The 22,772-nt window shown below is 37.2% G+C and overlaps 2 protein-coding genes across 4 annotated transcripts in view; both read right to left on the reverse strand.

Annotated features, from left to right (window-relative positions):
• The window catches only part of LOC129730641 (uncharacterized), a 57,883-nt gene extending 53,051 nt beyond the window's left edge, over nt 1–4,832 (reverse strand). Inside the window, exon 1 of the mRNA XM_055690147.1 lies at nt 4,501–4,832. The gene's annotated coding sequence lies outside the window, so the exon portion shown is untranslated. The remainder of the gene's footprint in view (nt 1–4,500) is intronic.
• Nucleotides 4,833–10,674: 5,842 nt separating this feature from the next.
• LOC129730393 (vitelline membrane protein Vm26Ab-like) lies at nt 10,675–12,175 on the reverse strand. 3 transcript variants are annotated; one of them, XM_055689697.1, is made up of 4 exons: nt 12,017–12,175; nt 11,249–11,486; nt 11,140–11,199; nt 10,675–11,078 (listed from the first exon to the last, which is right to left on the reverse strand). In XM_055689697.1, the coding sequence occupies exons 3-4, from the start codon at nt 11,149–11,151 to the stop codon at nt 10,722–10,724; spliced, it is 369 nt and encodes a 122-aa protein (XP_055545672.1). In that variant the 5' UTR covers nt 11,152–11,199; nt 11,249–11,486; nt 12,017–12,175; the 3' UTR covers nt 10,675–10,721. The 3 variants fall into 3 exon arrangements, with proteins under 3 accessions (XP_055545672.1, XP_055545671.1, XP_055545670.1); XM_055689696.1 differs by having other exon boundaries at nt 11,137–11,188; nt 12,017–12,165; XM_055689695.1 differs by having other exon boundaries at nt 11,137–11,199; nt 12,017–12,165.
• Between the last annotated feature and the right edge of the window lie 10,597 nt (nt 12,176–22,772).

The following is a 22,772-nucleotide window of genomic DNA, read 5'->3' on the forward strand; positions in this document are numbered from 1 at the left end:
CGAAGAGGCCCGATTAGAAATCGCTAGAACCAAAACCGCACACGATAGGTCAGTAGATAGAGAGGGGGAAAGAAGTGAGAGATGAGACAGTAGGTAGATTGGAGGAGAGGTCGGCAAAGGCCGAAGATAAAGATGCGTGTAATTAGCTACAAATAAACCAGTGCACTATGTACCGACGTTACCGATAATGTAAACCCACAAATCAGTTGAGATCATTTTGGCGAATATGAGAAGCTACCCCTAGTGATTGGTTCGGTCTGTTAGGAACTTCACGTCGCTTGTCCAGTTGCGGTTCGTTCGTTTTCTTCTTTTTTACTCCAAGTAAGGATTGCTTGGGAATCTCAATCCCCTCCACCCACCTTACCGACCGAAACGGTTAGTTTGATTGGAGTCTGTTCCCCGTGATGATAAAGTAGTGGGTGGTGGATTTTTGCTAACTGGCCGAGCGACGGGTTGTTTCAAAGACCTCTTCTGCGTTTTTTCCACTGGCGTTGAATTTTCAGATAGCCGTTTAAGTTGGTTGTTGTTGGCCATACCTTCCGCGATTCACAGCTCGGGTTCTTTTACTGAATCCGCCCTGAAAGGAGATCTCTTGCCGGGCAAATACAACACGACGGTTGATCCCCTCCGGGGGTGGCGCATTGAAGTCAACCGTTTGAGTTCCTTCAGAACGAGAATCACCAAACGCGTGACGATCGTCCGCGTTACAATATGCAGTCGATTGCAGAAAAGTTTAGATATTTTTTCTTCCTACTTGCAAAAGTGGAAAATCTCTCCCAATGCTTCTAAAACTCAAATGATAATTTTTCCGCATAAGCCTAGGGCTTCTTTCCTCAAGCCAAACAATAATCACGTTGTCAAGATGAATGGGGTTATTTTAAGTTGGTCTGACAAGGTTAAGTACTTGGGACTAATTTATGATAAAAAACTTATTTTCAAAGAGCACATTGAGAGTATACAAGCCAAATGCATCAAATATACGAGATGTTTATATCCTCTCATTAACAGGAATTCTAAACTTTGTTTAAAGAACAAACTTTTAATTTACAAACAAATTTTTAGACCAGCAATGCTTTATGCTGTACCGATCTGGTCAAGTTGCTGTTCAACAAGGAAGGAAACCTAGAAAATCTATAACGAGCGTCTTAGCAGAGTGATTGAGATCAATCAAAGAAATAGTTATCGGTTTCCGTTATACTCTACTAAATTTTTTGGAAATAAATATTGAAATTCAGTCCGAAAATATATATTTCGACTGTGACGTACAGTCTTCCTCAGTGCTTATGAGACCAGTCCACATAAGCACTGAGGAAGACTGTACGTCACAGTCGAAATATATATTTGCGGGCTGAATTTCAATATTTATTTCCGAAAAATTTAGTAGAGTATAACGGAAACCGATAACTATTTCTTTGATTGAAGGAAGGAAACGCTCCAAAAGATTCAGAATAAAATTCTAAAAATGATTTTGAAGCGTCCTCCTTGGTTTGGTACACTCGAATTACATAGACTTACTGGTGTTGAACCATTAGAAGCTATGTCAAATAAAATTATTAACAATTTTCGACAAAAATCGTCGCAATCCTCAATTGCTACGATAAGCTCTCTTTATAGCCGATAAGTTAGCAATTAAGTTAGTTGTAAGTTTACTTGCCCTTTTCTGACAAGTAGGTTTAAATTCCTTTGAATGATAAGTCCTAATTGCGAAAGCAAACAAATCCTAACAATTAAAATTACAAATTTCTAACAGAGTTGAGAAGTCACCATTTGTGATTGGACACACATACTCATTATTTACTTATATTTATCATGAATACTTAAGCTACTAACAAATCCCCCCTTAAAAAAAAAAAAACATTTATTGAAAAATTTGGAATGTAAAATAGAGTTATGATTTACGATATCCCCAATTATATTTTACTGAATCGCGCCGTACATACGGGAATTGCCACGAAAAATCGCAAAGTCAATTAATAGCTTTTGCGTTTTTTTTTTGTTTTTTTTTTACATATGGCCCACTCGATAATGTGACTAGTTTATCTGCTGAAATAACGGCTTTATGACCCTATAATTTCATTGCTTTCGGAAGTAGATAACAACAAGCCTGAATGAACATCTGAAGATATAAAAAATGACTGGCCACTTTAGTTGAACGTGCAGCGTTGTTTCATAATTCACGAAGCACCCTTTTTCCTAAAATGGGTCATTATATATGAATTTCACTAGGACCATGACGAGTTTTTAACATATAACTTAAGGAGCCATTAAGTGTGCCGAGTTCGAAGGTACGAACCATAACCCAACTGATTTGTGGTGCACCATCCATTACCAACGAGACAATCTGTCTCCGCAAAACAAGTTGACACTACTTCCGTTATCGGAGGACAACAACATGCTTTTACCGGACTTTGTCTTCTGATAACACGATTTGCTAATTTATTGCACCGACAAAAATGAGCGGTATGAGTAACTCACGCCAGTATGGTTGTTGCTGTTGTTAGGTATAATACATCTCTATTTGTGATGATTAGCTGTTCGTAATAAGCTGAAAAGTGCGTACACATTGTGTGATAAGAGAAGACAGGTACAGACAAAATACGGCAAACGAGCGACAGATAAATACGCGTTGAATAGGATCGAAAGCAAGAACCAAAGATGTCATTGCAGACTGTCAAACTGATAAGACATATTGTAATTTTTTTTCGCGAGAATCCATAGGTGGTCATTATTTTGAAAAGGCTGAGAATCGTATTTGAACTTTGTACTGTTAAATGGTTACGCTACCTGTCGTCTTTATCAGTTCACGAGTTCGAAACAAAAAGAAATTGCAGATTACTGCTAACGTGTGACGCACTGATTGGATGTGTGGCCTAAACACGTGCTGTGAATGGCAGTTAATTACAGAAGGTTTCACAAGAGTAGCTATATTTAAGTGAGGGTGTTTTTGTTCCTATGCTCTTTTGTTATATTTAACACAAATAAAAATTTCTCAACACCACTTGAGAAACTTCATACTTCTCGATTGTATTAGGATCCAGTAAAGATTTATTATATTGATTATATCTGCAAGTTTTATCTACAACAACAATAACTAAATTTTATGCACAGTTATACTAGTTTCTATGTTGGCTTAAAGATACATTGTTAGTCATATACTAGACATGCAATTACAGTCTGTTGATGTGGGTCAAAACCCTAAGAGACCCTCAATAGACTTTATCTTACACATAGAAAGTGTGAGAATACGCCAAACTGTAACAACTGTACGAATAAAGCCCGGGTTCAATAAAGTTACATAGTAGATTTATATGTGATTTTTGAAAAGTTTATTTTATATGATTTTAAAGATAGATTTTGTTCACAGTAAGAATCACATCATGTTTCTATGGAAACCTTCTTGTACAATTTCTGAGGCACGCATTCTATTTTCGAAAATAAGTGAACAATTTTTCGTATATATCAAGTTTCGTCTAAATAATGAAATAAATTGATAGTTGGCTCTGATATGAAGCTCAATACAAGTCATTTTGTTTGATTTTTACCAATTCAAGCAGTTCTACATCTAACATATAAAGAGCAGAAGAAAAGTTGAACAGGAGTATCGCAACGATAATAAAACATGAGCAAAAATTGATGAGTATTGCATACGAATGTTTGTTTGTTTATTACGCCATTAGTATTTGTAACTAAAGAAAACCAAAAGATAATTACACTAAGGTCGCTTTTTACGCGTTTTTTTTACGCGGGTTTTTTTTACGTGGATTCCGGAATTTACGCGTTTTTTTTACGCAGATTCCGGAATTTACGCGGATTCCGGAATTTACGCGTTTTTTTTACGCGGATTCCAGAATATACGCGGTTTTTTTACGCGGATTCCGGAATTTACGGTTTTTTTTTTAACGCGGCACGTATCCCCCGCGTAAAAAGCGACTTTATTGTAGTTCTTCTGGTAATAACGCGACATTTAACGCCGCTTGCCATATTAATATTTGAATAGTCATAGCAGCCGCTACAAATAAACGTCGACAGAAATCGCTTTCATCTATCAATTTCTAGGATTCTATTTGAGCAATATCTTTATCATAAATTTCATCATATGTAATATGTATGGTTTCAAAGTAACTCCTTCTTTAACTGCGTGTGACCGAAGTCAACGATAAAAACATCTTTTCACCAGTATAAGAATAATGTGTGGCGTCTATTTTAGCTGATTTTACAACAAGTAAAAGCAGCTTTAAATGGTCAGAGCTTTAAAATACAATAACAGTGAAATCATTAAATACCATTAGATTAAATGGAGTTGAAAATAAATATATGTACCTACTATCGCAACAGCATTATTTTTTTCTTTATTTCGGCCTGTTGGGACTGCTGAGCCCGCTCACGACCCATTTCGCCAGAGTATTCTATTCATTCATAATTTTTCAGTAGAACACAATTTACCGTAAATTTGTTACAACGGAAACTACGAGGTTCGTAAAGAAAAACCGTTATACTTACGATTGTGTTGGTTTTCATTCATGAAAATCAAAGAAATTTTCTTCCGACGCCAACAGAATCCAATTAGAATACGAGTTAAATCCCAATTGCAATCCAGTACGACATGTAATCGGAACAATTAATATAATTCACGAAATGTTCCAATCAACACGTAAACCCGCTGCTACCAATCAGTTTCTATGATTCGATAGAAAAAAACGTTAACGAGCAATTTTCACACAACACTTTGTCAAATTCGAACGGATAACTCTGTTTTTCAAATGCAAACAATTCTTCGCGAAATCTTCAACCGACACCGTTCCCGACGAGTGATAAAAGACAACTGGATGATGCTTTTGCGTCCGCACGTCTGTTATCCAGTCGGCAGTGTGCTTTACTCTTCTTCTGGTATGTTAACTTGATGAGTGCTGGCACGTTCGCGGCTTTTGCGAATACAGTAAGATTCTTTCTCTTTCGAACACATGGTAAGGCTGCTGGCTGCGTGCTGCTGCTTTGCGCTCTTCGGTGCTTTCTCTTTGCATTTCTCTTCCAAAACAGGAAACAAAAACATTTATGCGAGAGAGAGTACGCTTTGTCTCTTTAAATTGAAGATGCCGGTAATCCGGAAAGCTTTTGCGGTGTTTGCGTTATGTGCAATTTTACTAAAAAAATTTCAAAAAAAAAAAAGAAAGAAGCTAATTCAAAGAAATAAAATAATAAAAGATCAAAATAAACCACATTACAGCTTTTTCGCAGGTAGTTCTGTTTGACTTACTCTCACCCATTGACCATAATAAGTGCATTATTATGATGTAAAGCAAATAGAAATTTGGTAATATGTAGACTCAAATGATTTTTTCACTGTTACCAACAAAATATTTCAAAAACAGAAAAACCAATGATGACTTTTTGTCATCGAATTTGTCCGGGTTTCTTGAGATTGTACCAATTTGATTATACTAAGGTCTTTTTTACGCGTTGATAATCGCTTTTTTCCGCGGTTTTTGGAATTACCCGGAGTTTATAATTCACGCGGTTTTTTTCACGCTGATTTCGGAATTGACTCTGATTTTTCAGAAAAGTCGTTTTTACACGGCATACTAGTTATTTGTATTTAAAACACTTATTTAGAGTGTCCGATAAGGTTACTTGATCCAATGACTGAATATTCACTGATTTGGCCTAACATTTTTATATTTTTCCTTGATATTCAGCTCGATTCGCAGGTGGAAATAACGTTGCTATGATTCTTTCTCGAAAGTATTAAGCAGAAATGAATGAAAATCTTTAGTAAATTAAGTTTTTTTCACGTGGATTCCAGAGTTTACAGGGTGTTTTACGTGAATTTAGGAATTTACGCGGTTTTAGGGCGCAATTTTTCTCCTGCGTAAAAAAGTTTTTAGTGTATTTTAAGCATTTTAGTTACATCACGTACCTATTCCTTATCAGATCTGCCTTTTAATAATCTTTTCAAAAGTAAGGATTTTCTGTGAAAACTTATGGTACTTGTTTTAATATGACACAATTACAATTTGTAGTGCGATCTGCGCACACATTATAAGCATCGAAGGTGCGTATTTGAAGCAATCATCCACTGTAATGTTATTAGATTGGCAAAACAAGAAAGTGAAATGTGATCATCAACATTAAACATTTATTAAATAAACAGAAAATTTTTTCAACTGACACAATCTACCGTGATGTTACAACGTTTCACTATTCTAGTGGCATAATTTTTCACTCTAACTTGGAAATTCTTCAAGAGAGCCATATTGAAGGCGATGATACAGATTCGGAAAGTACACAAAATTACTATAAGAATGATTTACAAGACATTTATTTACTGTGTTCATATGACTTTGGGGAGTAATAATGTAGCGTGTCGTGACAACGCGCGAGAAATTCAGGTGTCGGGCCTTTTCTTGGAAAAGTCAAAAACACTGCTCTGTTTGGAATTTTATAACGATTAGTTCTTCTACGATTTGATAAGAAATAATAATCGAACAATTTTCCTTATTTAGAGTGCCGATAACTGATAACATATATTTTTGAGAAGCTTTTATTTTTCGTGACGTTTCAATGCTCATTTTTCAGTAGGGAATTTTCTCGCTCCGTTGTAACGTGATATGCATTATTTATCACACTATTCTTCTACACTTTGATAAGAAACAGTTCAAAAACTGGTTTTTAATATATCTACTTCTACTTCATGTTTAGGTTTATGGTTTATCCATAAACTACCTAACAAATTTACTTTGGCGTTAAATATTTGAGAATACAAAACAAAACTCAAATTTAAGTGTTTTCAGTGGTAAAATGTTAGTTATGATTAGAGCAACTCTTTTTATAAGTAACGTATGTGTTATAAATAATCTCAAAATTGTCTCATGTGAGACTGTGTAAAACATACTAAGTTTATTATTTCTTCAAGATTTTTTACAATGGCTGGTAACAAAGCAGAGCAAAGCCTTGGTGCTACATTCCGTATCGGAACTCGACCTTCTGTTTTACTATACACAGACTTCGCAGCCGACTGTTGAGTGTACAGGACAATTGCGGGGCTAGCGCTACGATCCTACTGACACTAACAGTCTCTCCCGAGCCGGGACTCGAACATATGACGACTGGCTTGTTAGGCCAGCATCGTACCTCGAGACCAGCTGGGAGATTTGGCTGGTAACATTTATGCTTAAAATAAATTTACAAATGTGTCTTGAATGCCAATATATTCAAGAAACCTTTTATAATTATAACACACAAATGCTGCTTCTAGCTTCTTTCGGTTCCGTAACATTTACACGAAAAGCTACACTGATATTTATACGAACTCTTTAAAACAATTCTCGCTTAATTTATAATAATGGTCAAAATCTGCAATTCCCTTTTCGAAACTATGCTCGAGACAAAAAGAGAAGCATTTATCGTACACTTTTCGGAAGTTATCCAGAACCTGAAAATCGCAATTAAAAATTTGATAAAGTTTGTTCAGTAGAATAACCAACCGTGGCGTAATCCAAAAGTCTGGATTGTTTACCAAACAGTTAGCAGCGCCCAAAAGTGTATGATAAGCTTTTCCGGTGAACCCGTACGTCATTTGTTGGTGCCTTATCTGTGCTTGTTCCACCCATATAGGTCAATTTATGTTTGCTTTCATGAACCTATACTAATTTGATGTCTCGAAGGTAAAGGTTTTTCGAAAAGTTTTAAACAACCCCTTTTCTTGAACAATTTCTAAATCTGCTGTTAGAGTGTAATAGAAACTGATGTCTTGAAAGAAAGCATGCTGGTAAACGCAATAGTACCGTAGAGTATGTGTGGAGCAGAGTGCCGCTAGTTTCTCGTCGTCGTTTTTATTTATTTTTTATCTTCGATATTCACTAAATAATCGTGACTGACATAATATCGACCGAGTAAGTTTTCAAAAATATTGATTTATAGAAGAGTAAGAGCCGGCGAGTGCTTATAAATTTTTTGTCTATTTACTAAGATCTATTCAGAATCTTTTTTTACATTTCAACATTGTTAGATATTTTTAATTTTTATCTTTACAAATAAAATATTATACTTTTATTAGCTGTCTTCGTAATACAGGAATGTAATTGTTGGCCAATGCAACAAACTTGTGAAGCAAAAAACAAAACCAAATCTTTTCAAACTTTAACTTCGTTGTAATTGTTAATTGTAGTTTGCAAAAAAAACACTACAGGCACAACATCACTAAGTGCAAATGAAGTTCTTTTGAGTGTAATTTAATATATTTCTGAAAAAAAGAAGGGGAGGCTGAGAATTAAAATACGTGAAGCATTGAACAAACGAATTTATTGTGTCTGTAATAACAGTAATTACAGTAATTACAGTGTTTAGTCCCACGTCACCATTTCATACAACCCTAGGGCTGTATGCTTTGTAGTATTTCATGTTCAGATTGTTCTCGCCCTTAAACTTGAACAAAACATCTAAACGCAGTTTCTTGACGGGTTTTGAACGAGTCGAAACTTTCTCGAAGACAGACGGTTTACCACGAAGCTTCCGCAGAATGCAATTGCCATTTTGATGGATAATACAGTCATACCTCGATATAAGGCAACTTTATCTTTATTTTCATTACGTTATATCGAAGCACGAAAAAAAATATTTTTTTATTGATGCAAAATTCTTTATGGTTACTCAAAAGTGCACAAAAACTTATTTACCTTCACCTAAAAGTATATATAAACCCTTCTTATGTCCCTTCAAGACAATTTTCGTAGGCCAGTATAATCATTCACAAAACATTGAAAAAATAAATGTCAATTTTACCCCATTTTACGGTACTTATTGGTTTCAAAACTTACTTAAAACATTTATTCGGAACATTACACACCTCAAAAATTATTGTTGTACTTCAATTTTGGGAAATTGCAAAAAGTTACGTTATATCGAGGAAAAAGTTACGTTATATCGAGTTACGTTATATCAAGGTTGCCTTATATCGAGGTTGCCTTATATCGAGGTATGACTGTATGTTTTTTTTAGGATAGGATAGTGATTTCAAAATAGCGTTCTAGCTGGTGAATTTGGCTTCGAACACATATAGTCAGCTATTGCTACACCCACAGTACTCGACGAGGACTCTTCATTAACTATAATTTTTGTATTTGACGCTCGGGTGAATTGATTGCATTGGTGCCTTTTTCCTCTGTCGTATTCACTGTAGCAAATTCTACAAATGACCACCGCCATACATCCACTAATATCACGTGTGTCCGGACTAGATCTGGGTCTTCCGCGCTTGAGTTTCCTAGTTTACAAATTTCTTCAGATTGCCTCTGCTCTCCTGGTTACCGGCAGCGACGCAAATCTCACATTTGCACAATATTTGGGATAGCGTAATTTTAGAGCTTGTCATCATGAATGCTAGGAACTCCTGTACCTCATTTACTATACTATTCGGATTGAAAATCTTGCAACAATTGCAAATATGTATCAAAAAACGGTTGTTTTTTGTTAATTTTACTTGAACTTTGTAATAAGTTTTTTATAATTTCTTAATCACCTTTTTGGAAGGATAAAATACCATATACGTAGAAAAAAATCATTACTGGAATATGCATTTCAAAAAATTGTTTGTGGATGTACCTTCGCAGAGTATGTGTCAACTGAATAGTATTGGACATTGCTTGATATACCTACGTCCGATATGAAAAACATAAACACGATATCCACGATTGCCTCGCCGTTGTTTGTTTTGTTTTGTTTTGGTCAAGGTTTTTGCTCCTGAGAGAATCTGCTTTCCTTTTTCTCCTCTCTGGTCGCCAGCGAAAGCTGCCTCTCTTGTTTCGATTATGTTTTCCAACACATGAAGCATCAGAGCTTTCCAGGAAAAGGAGCACTGTTTGCTTGCTGCCGGTGGTCGAAGAGAAGTAACAATGTTGTGAGTGCATTTTGGCGCATAAAATGATAATCTTAGTTTGACTTATCACGGTAATGAATAATTAGACGCGAGTGATAGGATTGTTACAAGTTGATTTAAGGAGGTTTCCGAGGATATTTGACATTCAGAGCATAATATAGTTTTTCATAAACATGTTTTATGTTGTATACAACACAATGTGATCCCTATTATGATATCAGATTGTGGAACTTAAACCAGAGAGTGCAAGATGGAAGTACGAGAAATTAGAATTACAAGAATTGACCATGCCTAGTAAAATTATATTTCTATTCATATGCATAACTAATTGGTTAAATAATGGTTTATGCTGTTGAAACCCGTTGCAGAATCTCTTCTAACCATGTTCTAAGCTCAACTTAGATTTTGCATATTGTTAACTGAACTGAATTCAAGAGATCATGCAGGACCTTGATTGATTTATGTCAAGCATCACTCTGTTAGATCATTGCTTCGGACGTGCCAACTGGGCTCGCTTCGGGATTAATGCATTTTGCCCTTCCCGGCTTTAAATTGGTAATTCGATACTTTTGTGCCAGGCGTACTGTTTACATGAGTTTTGTTGTCAGCGCCCCACTGCGTCCCTTCGGTGCATACAGCAGAAGAAGTTCATACCTAATAGAGCAATATTTATCAGGTTACCTGCATATCCTGTAGCCACGGAGATGGACGTTTACGTGGAGGGGTTCGAATGTCATCATTTGGCACGTGGCATAAATTTACACCAATTTACTGTTTCTAAGGATCACTATGAAAAGAAGAGATTCAAATCATGCAACAACGGTGTTTATTGGATAGGGTGCGAGATAAATTACAAAACATAAGGATAGTATGGAGAGGTAGCGTAGGTGGTATACGCGGCAGCATATGGAGAAGCCGTGTATGCAGCAGCCACAGGAGCAGTGTATGCAGCACCCAATGGAGCAGTGTAGGTAGCGGCCACTGGAGCAGTATAGGCAGCGGCAACTGGAGCAGTATAGGCGGCAGCAACTGGGGCAGTATAGGCTGCAGCAACTGGAGCGGTGTAAGCGGCAGCGATTCCGTTATAGTTGCGAGCAATGTATTGAGAACTCTGGGCAGTTACTACAGCTGGTGCAGCGGCCACGACTGGAGCTGCAACCAATGGCTTTCCATTAACGCAAGCAAGGGTAACGGCAACGAGGACGATCTAGAATCGATTCTTGTTAGTGCATTATTGTACTTGATTAATTATTATTTATTCTTACTACTTTGGTAAACATTTTTATGAGTGGGAATGTTTTCGGTTGCTTGCTGATACTAGAAAAGAACTTAAAGAACTGATGATGTTTTCGAGTATGAACGAATAAATATTTATACCTTGATGCGACTTAATTAATCCACCTGTTGCTTTTCGGCCGGGTGGTGGTTCCACAACTCAGTGAAACAACTCACGTACCTCGCTGAATGAAACCAAAAGTGCCGTGAATCACATATCACTTAATCATCAAGAGCACAGGTTGGTCCTACGATTGGTATTCAAAACACGATAGCTGAGCCCTCGTTGCACTAAATTTGATCCAAGCAGTGGGACGAAGCAATGCGTCAATCTAACGACCTTGCCGCCGGAGAAACGATAAAGATGAGCGGTATTGTGGTATAAGTTAACAAATAAAACAAGTAGTGCGTGAGCCAGGTAACTATTTTGGAACAGCAAATGTCAATGTTCTTGTTCGATAGTGCCCGTGAACTGAGCTGCTATTCACGGGAGGTCATTAAACTGTAGCTTAGATAATGCCTCATTCGATTTCCAGCATTTGAGTTTACCACAGCCTTTTTTTATAATATTAGAGTCCGGTAAACATAAAAATACTTCTAAGATTACTATTCACTTGTTCAATTCGGCAATCTTATTCTTTATATTCTATATTTTACAAGAAAGATGAAAAGATGACCAATCATTTTACAATATTCATCAGAAAATTAACTATCTGCTTTCTAATATTTGTCTTGAATGCGTCATTTAAGAACATTTGAGTGCAACCGTATAACAATTTACTGAAAGCTTTTTCCCTCAAGTTCATTCCCCGAGCACCATTTTCAGCATAACATACCTCTGAATTTAACATTTCCCCGAAATATACTTACCCGAATATACCAATCCTTCAAAATGTATATTTTCGGAATACTTCCCAGAAACTTCACGCAAAAGTTTGATAGTGTGACATCACATCAATATTGGCGAAACTTCGTCTACAAACGATCCGTCTTTCTCGAGACGATTAAATGAGTGATGTAGTTTATGTAACTTACTGTCCTAATGACGATACTAAAAGTATATGATTCCAAAAGTTGAGTTAAACGAAAGATTATTTTAATTAATCTAGAACAATCCAAAACCTTTTTTTGTTTTTGCCGTGAATGACTATGCAGAAAAATGTCGGGCAAACTGGACAATGTGATGTTTACACTGCTTCAAAATGAATGAGAAGAATTCTACTGGACCATGGTTTTGTATTCCTGTTATAGAACTGGATTTTACGCTATTCAATTGTTGGTGCCACACTGAGATTATACTAGAAAATGGAACTTGCAAGGCTTGCTATTGCGATTCAACACTATTTGCCGCCATCAACCCACGCGATTGTTTAAGATGCATGCCAAACTAAAGAATAGCACCCAGCGATGAAACCAATAGATCAGTTATCAGTTTGCACACAAAGCGACCACTCATTTTTAACTGTTGAGTTTTGGATACAACCTTCTGGTGTTTTATAGAACATGGTGTCTCCTACAACTTGATTTTAATTTAATATCACGTAAATGAGTTCTAATAGAAAATTGTATACAATTGAGTGCTTAGAAAAATACATTTAAAAAATTAGTGAGCAATTTAAAAAGCAATATTTCTAGCAAACCACATAATTTCGGCTAGAAAATCAATCAACTGCTTCGGGCAAAATTGGTGCACATCCTGGCCGGACTAAACGTCTCGGAACTCGGATGTTGTATGTTAACACATGTTCTGCTTAGGGTTCACCCAGCAATAATACGTGGTATGATTTATTATCACCTCCACGATAGATAATCATTGTCATGAGCGGAATAATTAATTGGGACAATTCAGAAGGTCACTCGCAATGAGCACTGGACCAACGATGTTAAGGCGCTCAGTGGGGTAAATACTGTCGGCTTAAGTTTGCGAAATTCTTCCCACTCGGAATGTCAATGGGACAAGTCTAACCAGATAGGAGAAGCGTCGGAAGCGTCTTCGGTAGAGCAGAAAAATGATAATTTTCTATCGACAAGGCACCGGGCATAACAAGCATGCTTCTGAACGGGTAAGCTCGAACGTGGGGGTGTGTATATTTTATGCCTCGATATGACCCATTCTGCCTAGCGTCTGCTTGATGTGGGCAATAAAACAGGGGCGACGAAGAAAAAAAAAACAAAACTATAGCTCCAAGTATTCTCACAGAAGCGCAAGGAAATTATGTCAAATATGTGAAAGAATTTGAATGTCTATACTACTTCCTATGTATTACCGAAGTCTCTACATTGTATTAGTAAAACATATATTCAAAAGTGTTTATTCGGACGTCGGACGAATGCACTGGGAAACTTGATGATATATAAAAGTTGAATTAGTGGTTATTGATTATTTTCCTGCAATAACGCTTTGGTACAGCTATTATTCGCTGCAATATAAAACAAATTAATCAAACTGGCAAACTGTGGCCCATTTTCGGCACCCTTTTATACGTGATTGGTTTCAGGCAGCCAACATGCATTCGAACAAAGGGGGTGACTGAAACTTTCACCCTAATGTGATGCGCACCTAAGCAACGCACATTGGTTAACCGTTGCCCGAAATATGGCTGAAATTCGTAATTTCTATGGGGTGAATAATTTCGCAGAGGAATATTTTATTATCATTGAGAACCTAATGATGAATAATATGATTTATAATATACTATTCAAACATACATAAAGTCGGTGCTGAATCAGTGTGCAACGCCCATAGTTAATGTACTCCTATAGAACGTGAAATGCTATGGAACCAAAGTCATGATAAAGTCATCAAATTGAGCAGTGCTGTCTCTGCAGAGGAGCAAGAAAAAACCATACTAAGTTGAGGTATTAACTTCCCTTCTAAGGGTGTTTATCCAGCAAATTGGTCTTTGGCACGCTCCTACTCCACGTCGGTTTGACTACTATACTGTAGTCACACTATTCTAGCGGAAAAGGTTCTCATGCCGAAACCTTTACTCGTTAAAATAGCCATCCTGACTAGATCTTTGTACTGACTTGTTTCTAATAAAAACTAAATTTGTTTCATTGCTTTCCAAACCTTTATTAATGGCTAAAGATTTCGTTGACGATTCCTGTGAGCTCGGCAAGTGCGAAGAGAAGCTTTTCAGCAATGCGACGATTGAAAAAGGTGGCGTTGAACGGTCACTGTCCAGGATTGATTCTCAAACCTAACTCTTCTCATTGTTCAAGAGGTTGGCGTTGACGTCGTGGTCAAGAAATTCAATACATTTCTTCGGAGAATTAATCCCGATTGAAGTGTTTTTTTCTACTGTTACGATACTTTTTTATACGTTATTAAATAAGCGCATTTCAACTCTTTTTTTCCTTTAGTAAAAAATAGTGGAAATGTTTACCCAAGAAACAAAACTGGGTTTATCAAAGTTTTATAGCGCTGTTTTAGCAGTATTAAGCGCTATAAAACCTAGATAAAACCAATATTGTTACTAGGGTATACAGTCCTGGGCTGAGGACTAGACGAAACTAGACGCTAGTCCTGAACTGGGAGGGAGAAACGAATACTACACTCAAATCAGAGAACACGGATATGCGTCGTTTTTTAAAGCGTGTAGCAATCTTCTTGCTGTACCGCATGCATGACTCAAACGAAATTTTTATTAACATCAGAAATACTGAATGTGCAAATTTGTCTGTAAAACACAAATTTTTCGAGTCTGCCTTTTTTCAACTTGCCGTTGTATGAAAGTTTCTTCCGAGTTTTGAGTTTATATATATTGGCGCAGACATTCTGAAAATGTGTACGAGAGCATAACGTGTGAGGCAAGTTTTTCAGGGTTTCATGCAATTTCAAAAATTTTACAATCCTACTCATTTGTGAAACGAGAATCAACATTCGGTCGTGATGAATTGTGTTCGAAATAGAAACGAAAGCCTGAAATCCAAAAAAAAAAAACGCAAGTTTAATAATCAAAGTTCGCTAACATGATTATTACTTAAAGTTTATGAAATTTATTGTTTTACGTAAAACTACCAAAATATTTTGTAAAACGACAATGAATACAAAAACTGTTTGCAATGAATATTTTTTCAAGCAACGGTATGTTAGTTATAACAATACTATTTACAAAAAAACGCTTTTTTTCTCTTGGTTCAAATTGACAGTCAGTGACAGCTCATTCTGGTTCGTTTTGACACTCACACAGCTTCGTATCCGTTTCTCCCTCCCAGGTCCTGACCTGTGGACGTCGTAAAAATCAGAATATTTGGTCGGTGTTAACACAGAGTGAACCAAAATCGGGTAAAAACTAGTTTATGGTATTTTTAAGCTTCATTACCCATCAATCAGATTTGTTTCATCTTAAAAACAGTAGAAACAATTATAATCGCTTCTCTTCAATCGTTTAAAAAAAAAGCTCTGCAAAAATATGGCGAGAGCTATTTTTTTAAATGATTGAAGAGAAGCGATTATAATAAGTAGTCAGCAACAGTGCGTTTTGAACTGTCCTACAGATCAGACGTTTTTTCGGTTGCTTGTGGACTGGTCTTTGACTGCCTATAGCTTCAAAGTTTGTGTTTTGTCAGTGTGTCTTTTAAAGACTACCTGAAAGTTATTTCCCATCAGTCTTTCTCAAGACTACCTACTTTTGAATTTAACATTTGTTTTAACTTTTTTCGTATCACCTGAAATGGCTGGACGGAAAAAGAAACCTCGCATTGCTGCGGGGAGGAAAAGAGAGGCATCTCTTTCTGACACATCGAGTGTCTGTAGTGACAATCCTTTTGATATTTTGCCTGAGCAAGAAGCTGGTGAAATGGAAGTTATTAATAATGAAACTATACAAAATATAAAATCTTTAAAAAAGGAGAAAGTTCCACCTATTGTGGTAACTATTTCTTCTGAATTTAATATATTCAAAAAGGAACTTTCAACGTTTGTTTCTGACGTTAAAGTTACCTATCAGATTGGCCGTAGAGGTGAATGCCGCTTATTAGCCGACTCAGTAAAGGGTCGTGATCGTCTTGTTCAGTATTTAACTGACAAGATGTACAAATTTTTTACATACGACACCAAGAACGCCAAGCCGTTCAAGGTTGTCTTGAAAGGTCTCACCAACGATCAAACCGTTGATGAGATCAAACTTACTTTAACAGAATTACTTGGCATAGCCCCTACCCAAGTAATTCTAATGAAACAAAAATCACGAGGCGGAAACAGTCAGAGAACTGGAATTTCTCTTGTTAATTATTTAATTCATTTTAACCGCAATCAGGTTAACAACTTAAAATTTTTTGAAAAGGCACATGCTTTGTATAATGTGCGTGTAAAGTGGGAAATTTATAGGAAGTATGGCGGAGGTGAAAAGCATATCACCCAATGCCGTACTTGCAAACGTTATGGCCATGGTTCCAAATTCTGTAACATGGACCAAAAATGTCTTAATTGTGGAGACTCTTCTCACAAAAAGGACACATGTCCTGTGAAAGAGAGTAAAAATTTCCGCTGTGCGAATTGTAACGGCAACCATATGTCAAATTTTTATCAATGCCCAGTCCGTTTAGCAATTGTTAAGGCAAGGCAAGGTAAACAAAATTCGAAACAAACTTCAAAACAAAATTCTCCAAGCGTACCAGTGACGCATAGTTTACCTACTCCTTTGCATACCCGTTTAACATATGCACAGGTTACAGGTAGTTCGAACATTCTACCGCCTAATGTTGGTAGTTCGAAAATTACCGCTAATATGGGTAAGCAAAACACGCTAGAAAATAATTGTACACCTATTACCCCAGCTAATATTGCTACCGAAAATATTTTTTCTAATGTCAACTACCTGGGGCCTATTACGGCAGGTAAACTTTCTTTTTTGCAACAGGCAATGTTCGATCTTATGAACGCCATGTTGCAGGCAAAATCAATGTTTGAAGCCATTCAAATAGGCACAAACTTTACTATTAAAATTGTTTCTAATTTAAAATTTAGCAATGATTTTAAATAAAACAATTAAAATATTGAATTGGAATGCTCGCTCATTGAAGGCCAATGAGAATGAGCTTTTTAATTTTTTAACAGTAAATAATGTGCATATTGCAATTATTACTGAAACATTTTTGAAACCTAACATAAAATTAAAATATGATCCCAATTACGTGGTTCATCGATATGATAGGATTCAGGGTTCCGGCGGTGGAGTTGCAATTGTTATTCATCGCCGAATCAAACATCGTGCTCTTCCCCATTTTGAGACGAAAGTTATTGAAACTTTGGGAATTGAAGTTCAAACTGAACTTGGGATTTTATTCATTGCCGCAGCATATTTACCATTTCAATGCACACGCGAGCTCAAAAATTATTTTAAAGGTGATTTACAAAAACTCACCAGAAATCGTTCGAAATTTTTCATAATCGGCGATTTTAACGCTAAACATCGTTCATGGAATAATTCTCAAAGTAATTCCAATGGCAAAATTTTATTCAATGATTGTTCTTCAGGATACTATTCTATTTTGTCTCCGAATAGTCCTACAAGCTTTTCTTCTGTAAGAAACCCTTCAACAATTGATTTGGTGCTAACAGATCAAAGTCAGGTATGTAGTGATTTGATCACACATGCTGACTTTGATTCTGACCATCTTCCAATAACTTTTTCTTTATCACATGAATCAGTTTTAAACCCTATGAGCTCTGTTTTTAATTATAACAAAGCTAATTGGGAAAGATACAAAACTCATATTGAGAGAAATTTCAATAATGAGCTTGATTTGCAAAACGAAGTGAATATTGATTCCGCTTTGGAAGCATTAAAATGTGCAATTGTTGATGCCAGGAATTATTCTGTTCCAAAGGCTCAAGTGAAATTTGATTCACCAATAATTGACGAAAATCTTCAACTTCTAATTCGTTTGAAAAATGTCCGCACACGTCAATATCAACGTTCTCGTGACCCTGTTTTTAAAACTATTTATAAAGATTTACAGAAAGACATGAAACATAGATTTACTCTTCTGAGAAATCAAAATTTTGAGACTAAAGTTGAAAAATTGAAACCATATTCAAAACCTTTTTGGAAGCTGTCGAAGATTCTTAAGAAACCTTCAAAGCCTATTCCAGTTTTAAAAGATGGTGAACGTTTTCTTGTATCCAATGAACAAAAGGCTCAAAGACTTGCTCAGCAGTTTGAGAGTGTTCATAACTCAAATTTGAATTTTGTGAGTCCAATTGAAAATGAAGTCACACGTCAATTTGATTTAATTTCTTCCCAGAATTTTTTACCTGCAGAAATATTTGAAACTAACTTGAATGAGATTAAATCAATTATTGAAAATTTCAAAAATAAGAAAGCACCTGGTGACGATGGAATCTTTAATATACTAATCAAACATCTCCCTGAGACCACAATGGAATTTTTAGTAAAAATTTTCAATTGCTGCTTCAAAATTGCATATTTTCCCAAATTATGAAAAAATGCAAAAATAACTCCCATTTTAAACCCGGATAAGAACCCAGCTGAAGTTTCAAGTTATCGACCAATCAGTTTGCTTTCTTCAATAAGTAAACTGTTTGAGAGAATTATTCTTAACAGAATGATGTCACACATCAACGAAAATTCAATTTTTGCAAATGAACAGTTTGGATTTCGCCATGGGCATTCCACAACTCATCAATTGCTCAGAGTTACTAATATGATACGAGCTAACAAATCTGAAGGTTATTCCACTGGAGCTGCTCTTTTAGATATAGAAAAAGCATTCGACAGTGTTTGGCATAAAGGTTTGATTGCGAAATTGCAAACTTTTAATTTTCCAATTTTCCTAATCAAAATTTTAAAAAATTATCTTACTGATCGAACTCTGAGGGTTGTCTATCAGAATTCCAAATCTGATAGATTTCCTGTCAGAGCAGGTGTACCTCAAGGTTCAGTCTTGGGTCCAGTCCTGTACAACATATTCACTTCAGATCTTCCTGATTTGCCTCCAGGATGCACAAAGTCATTGTTCTGCGATGACACAAGCATTTCCGTAAAAGGAAAAAGTCTTCGTGTCATATGCAGTCGATTGCAGAAAAGTTCAGATATTTTTTCTTCCTATTTGCAAAAGTGGAAAATCTCTCCCAATGCTTCTAAAACTCAAATGATAATTTTTCCGCATAAGCCTAGGGCTTCTTTCCTCAAGCCAAACAATAATCACGTTGTCAAGATGAATGGGGTTATTTTAAGTTGGTCCGACAAGGTTAAGTACTTGGGACTAATTTATGATAAAAAACTTATTTTCAAAGAGCACATTGAGAGTATACAAGCCAAGTGCATCAAATATACGAGATGTTTATATCCTCTCATTAACAGGAATTCTAAACTTTGTTTAAAGAACAAACTTTTGATTTACAAACAAATTTTTAGACCAGCAATGCTTTATGCTGTACCGATCTGGTCAAGTTGCTGTTCAACAAGGAAGAAAACGCTCCAAAGGATTCAGAATAAAATTCTGAAAATGATTTTGAAGCGTCCTCCTTGGTTTGGTACACTCGAATTACATAGACTTACTGGTGTTGAACCATTAGAAGCTATGTCAAATAAAATTATTAACAATTTTCGACAAAAATCGTTGCAATCCTCAATTGCAACGATAAGCTCTCTTTATAGCCAATAAGTTAGCAATTAAGTTAGTTGTAAGTTTACTTCCCCTTTTCTGACAAGTAGGTTCAAATCCCTACGAACGATAAGTCCTAATTGCGAAAGCAAACAAATCCTAATAATGAAAATTACAAATTTCTAACAGTGTTGAGAAGTCACCATTTGTGATTGGACACACATACTCATTATTTACTTATATTTATCATAAATACTTAAGCTACTAACAAATCCCCCCCATTAATAATAATAAAAATAAGTAGTCAGCATGGACCAAGTGTTAATGTAAATGCAAACCACCTGTTGGTGAAAACGAGCAAATGAAAGATTTTTTTACGCGATTTTTCGGAGAACATCTTCCTTCGTGCCTCATCGTAATCTAGAGAGTTTCTTTCACTGCAGTGTTGAGCAGAAAGAAGTTGTACATACTTTAACTTTACGTTTACGGCGACATCCTCGTCGACAGCACACATCCAACGAGGGCGGGGCCTACCTCGAAGTCGATGGCCTCTATCGGGATTTCTGCTGAATATAGTCTACGCTGGTCGTTCTTCCGGCAATCTAGCTATATGCCCGGCCCACTGCAACCTGCCGTGTTTTATCCGCTTAATTATATCCGCCGATTTGTACACCTGGTACACTTCATGGTTCACGCGTCTGCGCCAAACACCATTTTCTAGTTTGCCACCAAGGATTAAACGCAAAATCCTACGCTCAAAACCACCAAGAGTTCACCGATCAGCCTCTTTCAACGTAAATGCTTCATGGCCGTAGAGGGCCACGGGAAGAATTGGTGTTTTGTATAGTGCAAGTTTAGTACGGGTTTGCAGACTACGGGACCTCAGCTGGTTACGTAATCCGTAGAAGGCCCTGTTTGCAACTGCTATCCGCCTTTTTCTCTCACGGCTAACCTCGTTGTCACATGTCACTAATGTATTCAGGTATATAAATTCGTCGACTACTTCAAAAGTTTCCCCATCTAACACCACCTCAACACCAAAATCCGTCGGACTACCACGCTCTCTACCAGCCATCATGTATTTTGTTTTGGTAGAGTTAATGATGAGCCCTATTCTCGCAGCTTCCCTCCTGAGTGGTCCGAAGGCCACTTCCACTGCTCTACGGTTGATACCAATGATGTCGGTATCGTCCGCAAAACATATCAGCATGTGCGACAGTAATTATGGTGCTGATTCTTTGCATGCCAGCCCTCTATATAGCACCCTCCAATGCAATGTTGAACAATAAATTTAACAGTCCGTCTCCCTGCTTCAAATCATCAAGCGTCACGAAGGAGTCCGATATCTCACCGGTTATTCCGGACGCATGATATAGAGCTTTCAAGGGTGGCACGTAGGTATCAGCCTAATTAGTTTTGTTGGGACCCCTTGATCGAGCATAATTCACCATAGCTCATTTCTCTTAACTGTATCGTACGCTGTCCTGAAGTCAATGAACAGATGGTGAGTCTGCAAGTTGAATTCTCGAAATTTATTTATTTAATTTTAAGGAACGTCCCCCTCGTAAACCATATTTTTGATCGCCAACAAAGGTCTCAGACAAAGGCCTCAGTCTATGGAACAGAATACGGGAGAGAATTTTGTAAACGGTGTTGAGAAGGGTTATGCCCCGATAGTTACTACAGTCCAGGCGGTGGCCTCTCTTGTAGATCGGACACATGAGACCCTCCAACCAGTCCCAGGGTAATTCTTCATCGGACCACACTCTCAGCATGATCCGGTGTAAAGCTCCCGACTTTTAAAAGTTCGGTTGGAATGCCATCCTTTCCAGCTACCTTGCAGTTCTTCTGCTCTTTCACTGCTTCCTTAACCTCATCCATGGATGGTGGGTCCACAGCTTTACCATCATCCTCACTTTTCCACCCTACCGCTCCTTTCGACTACGTTGTTTTCTTCATCATTCAACAGCACACTGAAGTGGCCCTTCCAACGCCAGGCCACCTCCGTTCTATCGGTTATCAGGCCACGTTTCGGTTCCTTATTCCATTAATCTTCTCATAGAAGCTTCCCGCATCGTGCCTTGAGAAGCGGCCTTCCGCCTCCGCAAAAATACGCTCCCAATGCTGTCGTTTCTTTCGGACATGGAGTCTTTTTTCAGCACCTCTTGCTTCCCGGTATCTTCGTACGCTCTGACGAGTCACAGCCGTGGCTAACATGTGAACTCTGGCGAGGTTTTTTTCATCCGTCGCTCGCTGGCACTCAGCGTCAAACCACTCATTGGACGTGGCTGTCGTAGATGTACCCAACACTTCTCCCGCTGTGGTGCTAATTGTACTGTGGATGTGCCTCCACTGTTCATTCAGGCTACCTACTTGATCTCCGATCCACTCATCAACCTTTCGCAGGAACTTTGTAGTCACTTCTCCAGTTGATGGCCGCTGGATGTTCAACTGTATCCTCCTTGTCGTCCTGAGTTTTAACACGTTGGACAACCGAGTCAACGTTTGGTTTTCTAAACCACCTTACGTCTGTAACGTCTGAAAAGTGTCGACCATCAATCAGAACATGGTCGATCTGAGAGCAGGCCTCTCCATTTGAGTGCCTCCAGGTGTGCTTACGTATATTCCGGCAGGCTTAAGAATACTCCTCTTCGTTGAAATGTGTGGATGTAAATTATTGCTCTTGATACCAGTAGGCAGCAAACACGTGCTTCATATGCATTCAACTCATAGTTTTGCTTGATATGATACAGCTCTTAAGCAAAAAACATCAAAAATAGCCATTTTCATAACCGAACTTTTATAAATGCAATCCAAGAAAGAGCACTGTGGTTCATGGTGCAAAAAACAACATTAATTTACACATCTCCGATTGAGTGAGCACTGATTTCAGCTGCTCAGTTCTCGACGGAGTAAAAATTCTAAATCCAATTGTGGTTTCAAACGAATCCTTTATAAAATTAAATTGCCCTCGGGTTTCGTAGGATTTTCTCTGCTTTGCCTAAATGATGCAGTTGACAAGCTTGGCTACTAATAAACATTGATATCA

This window comes from Wyeomyia smithii, chromosome 3, assembly GCF_029784165.1.
Source record: "Wyeomyia smithii strain HCP4-BCI-WySm-NY-G18 chromosome 3, ASM2978416v1, whole genome shotgun sequence".
Classification (NCBI taxonomy): domain Eukaryota; kingdom Metazoa; phylum Arthropoda; class Insecta; order Diptera; family Culicidae; genus Wyeomyia; species Wyeomyia smithii.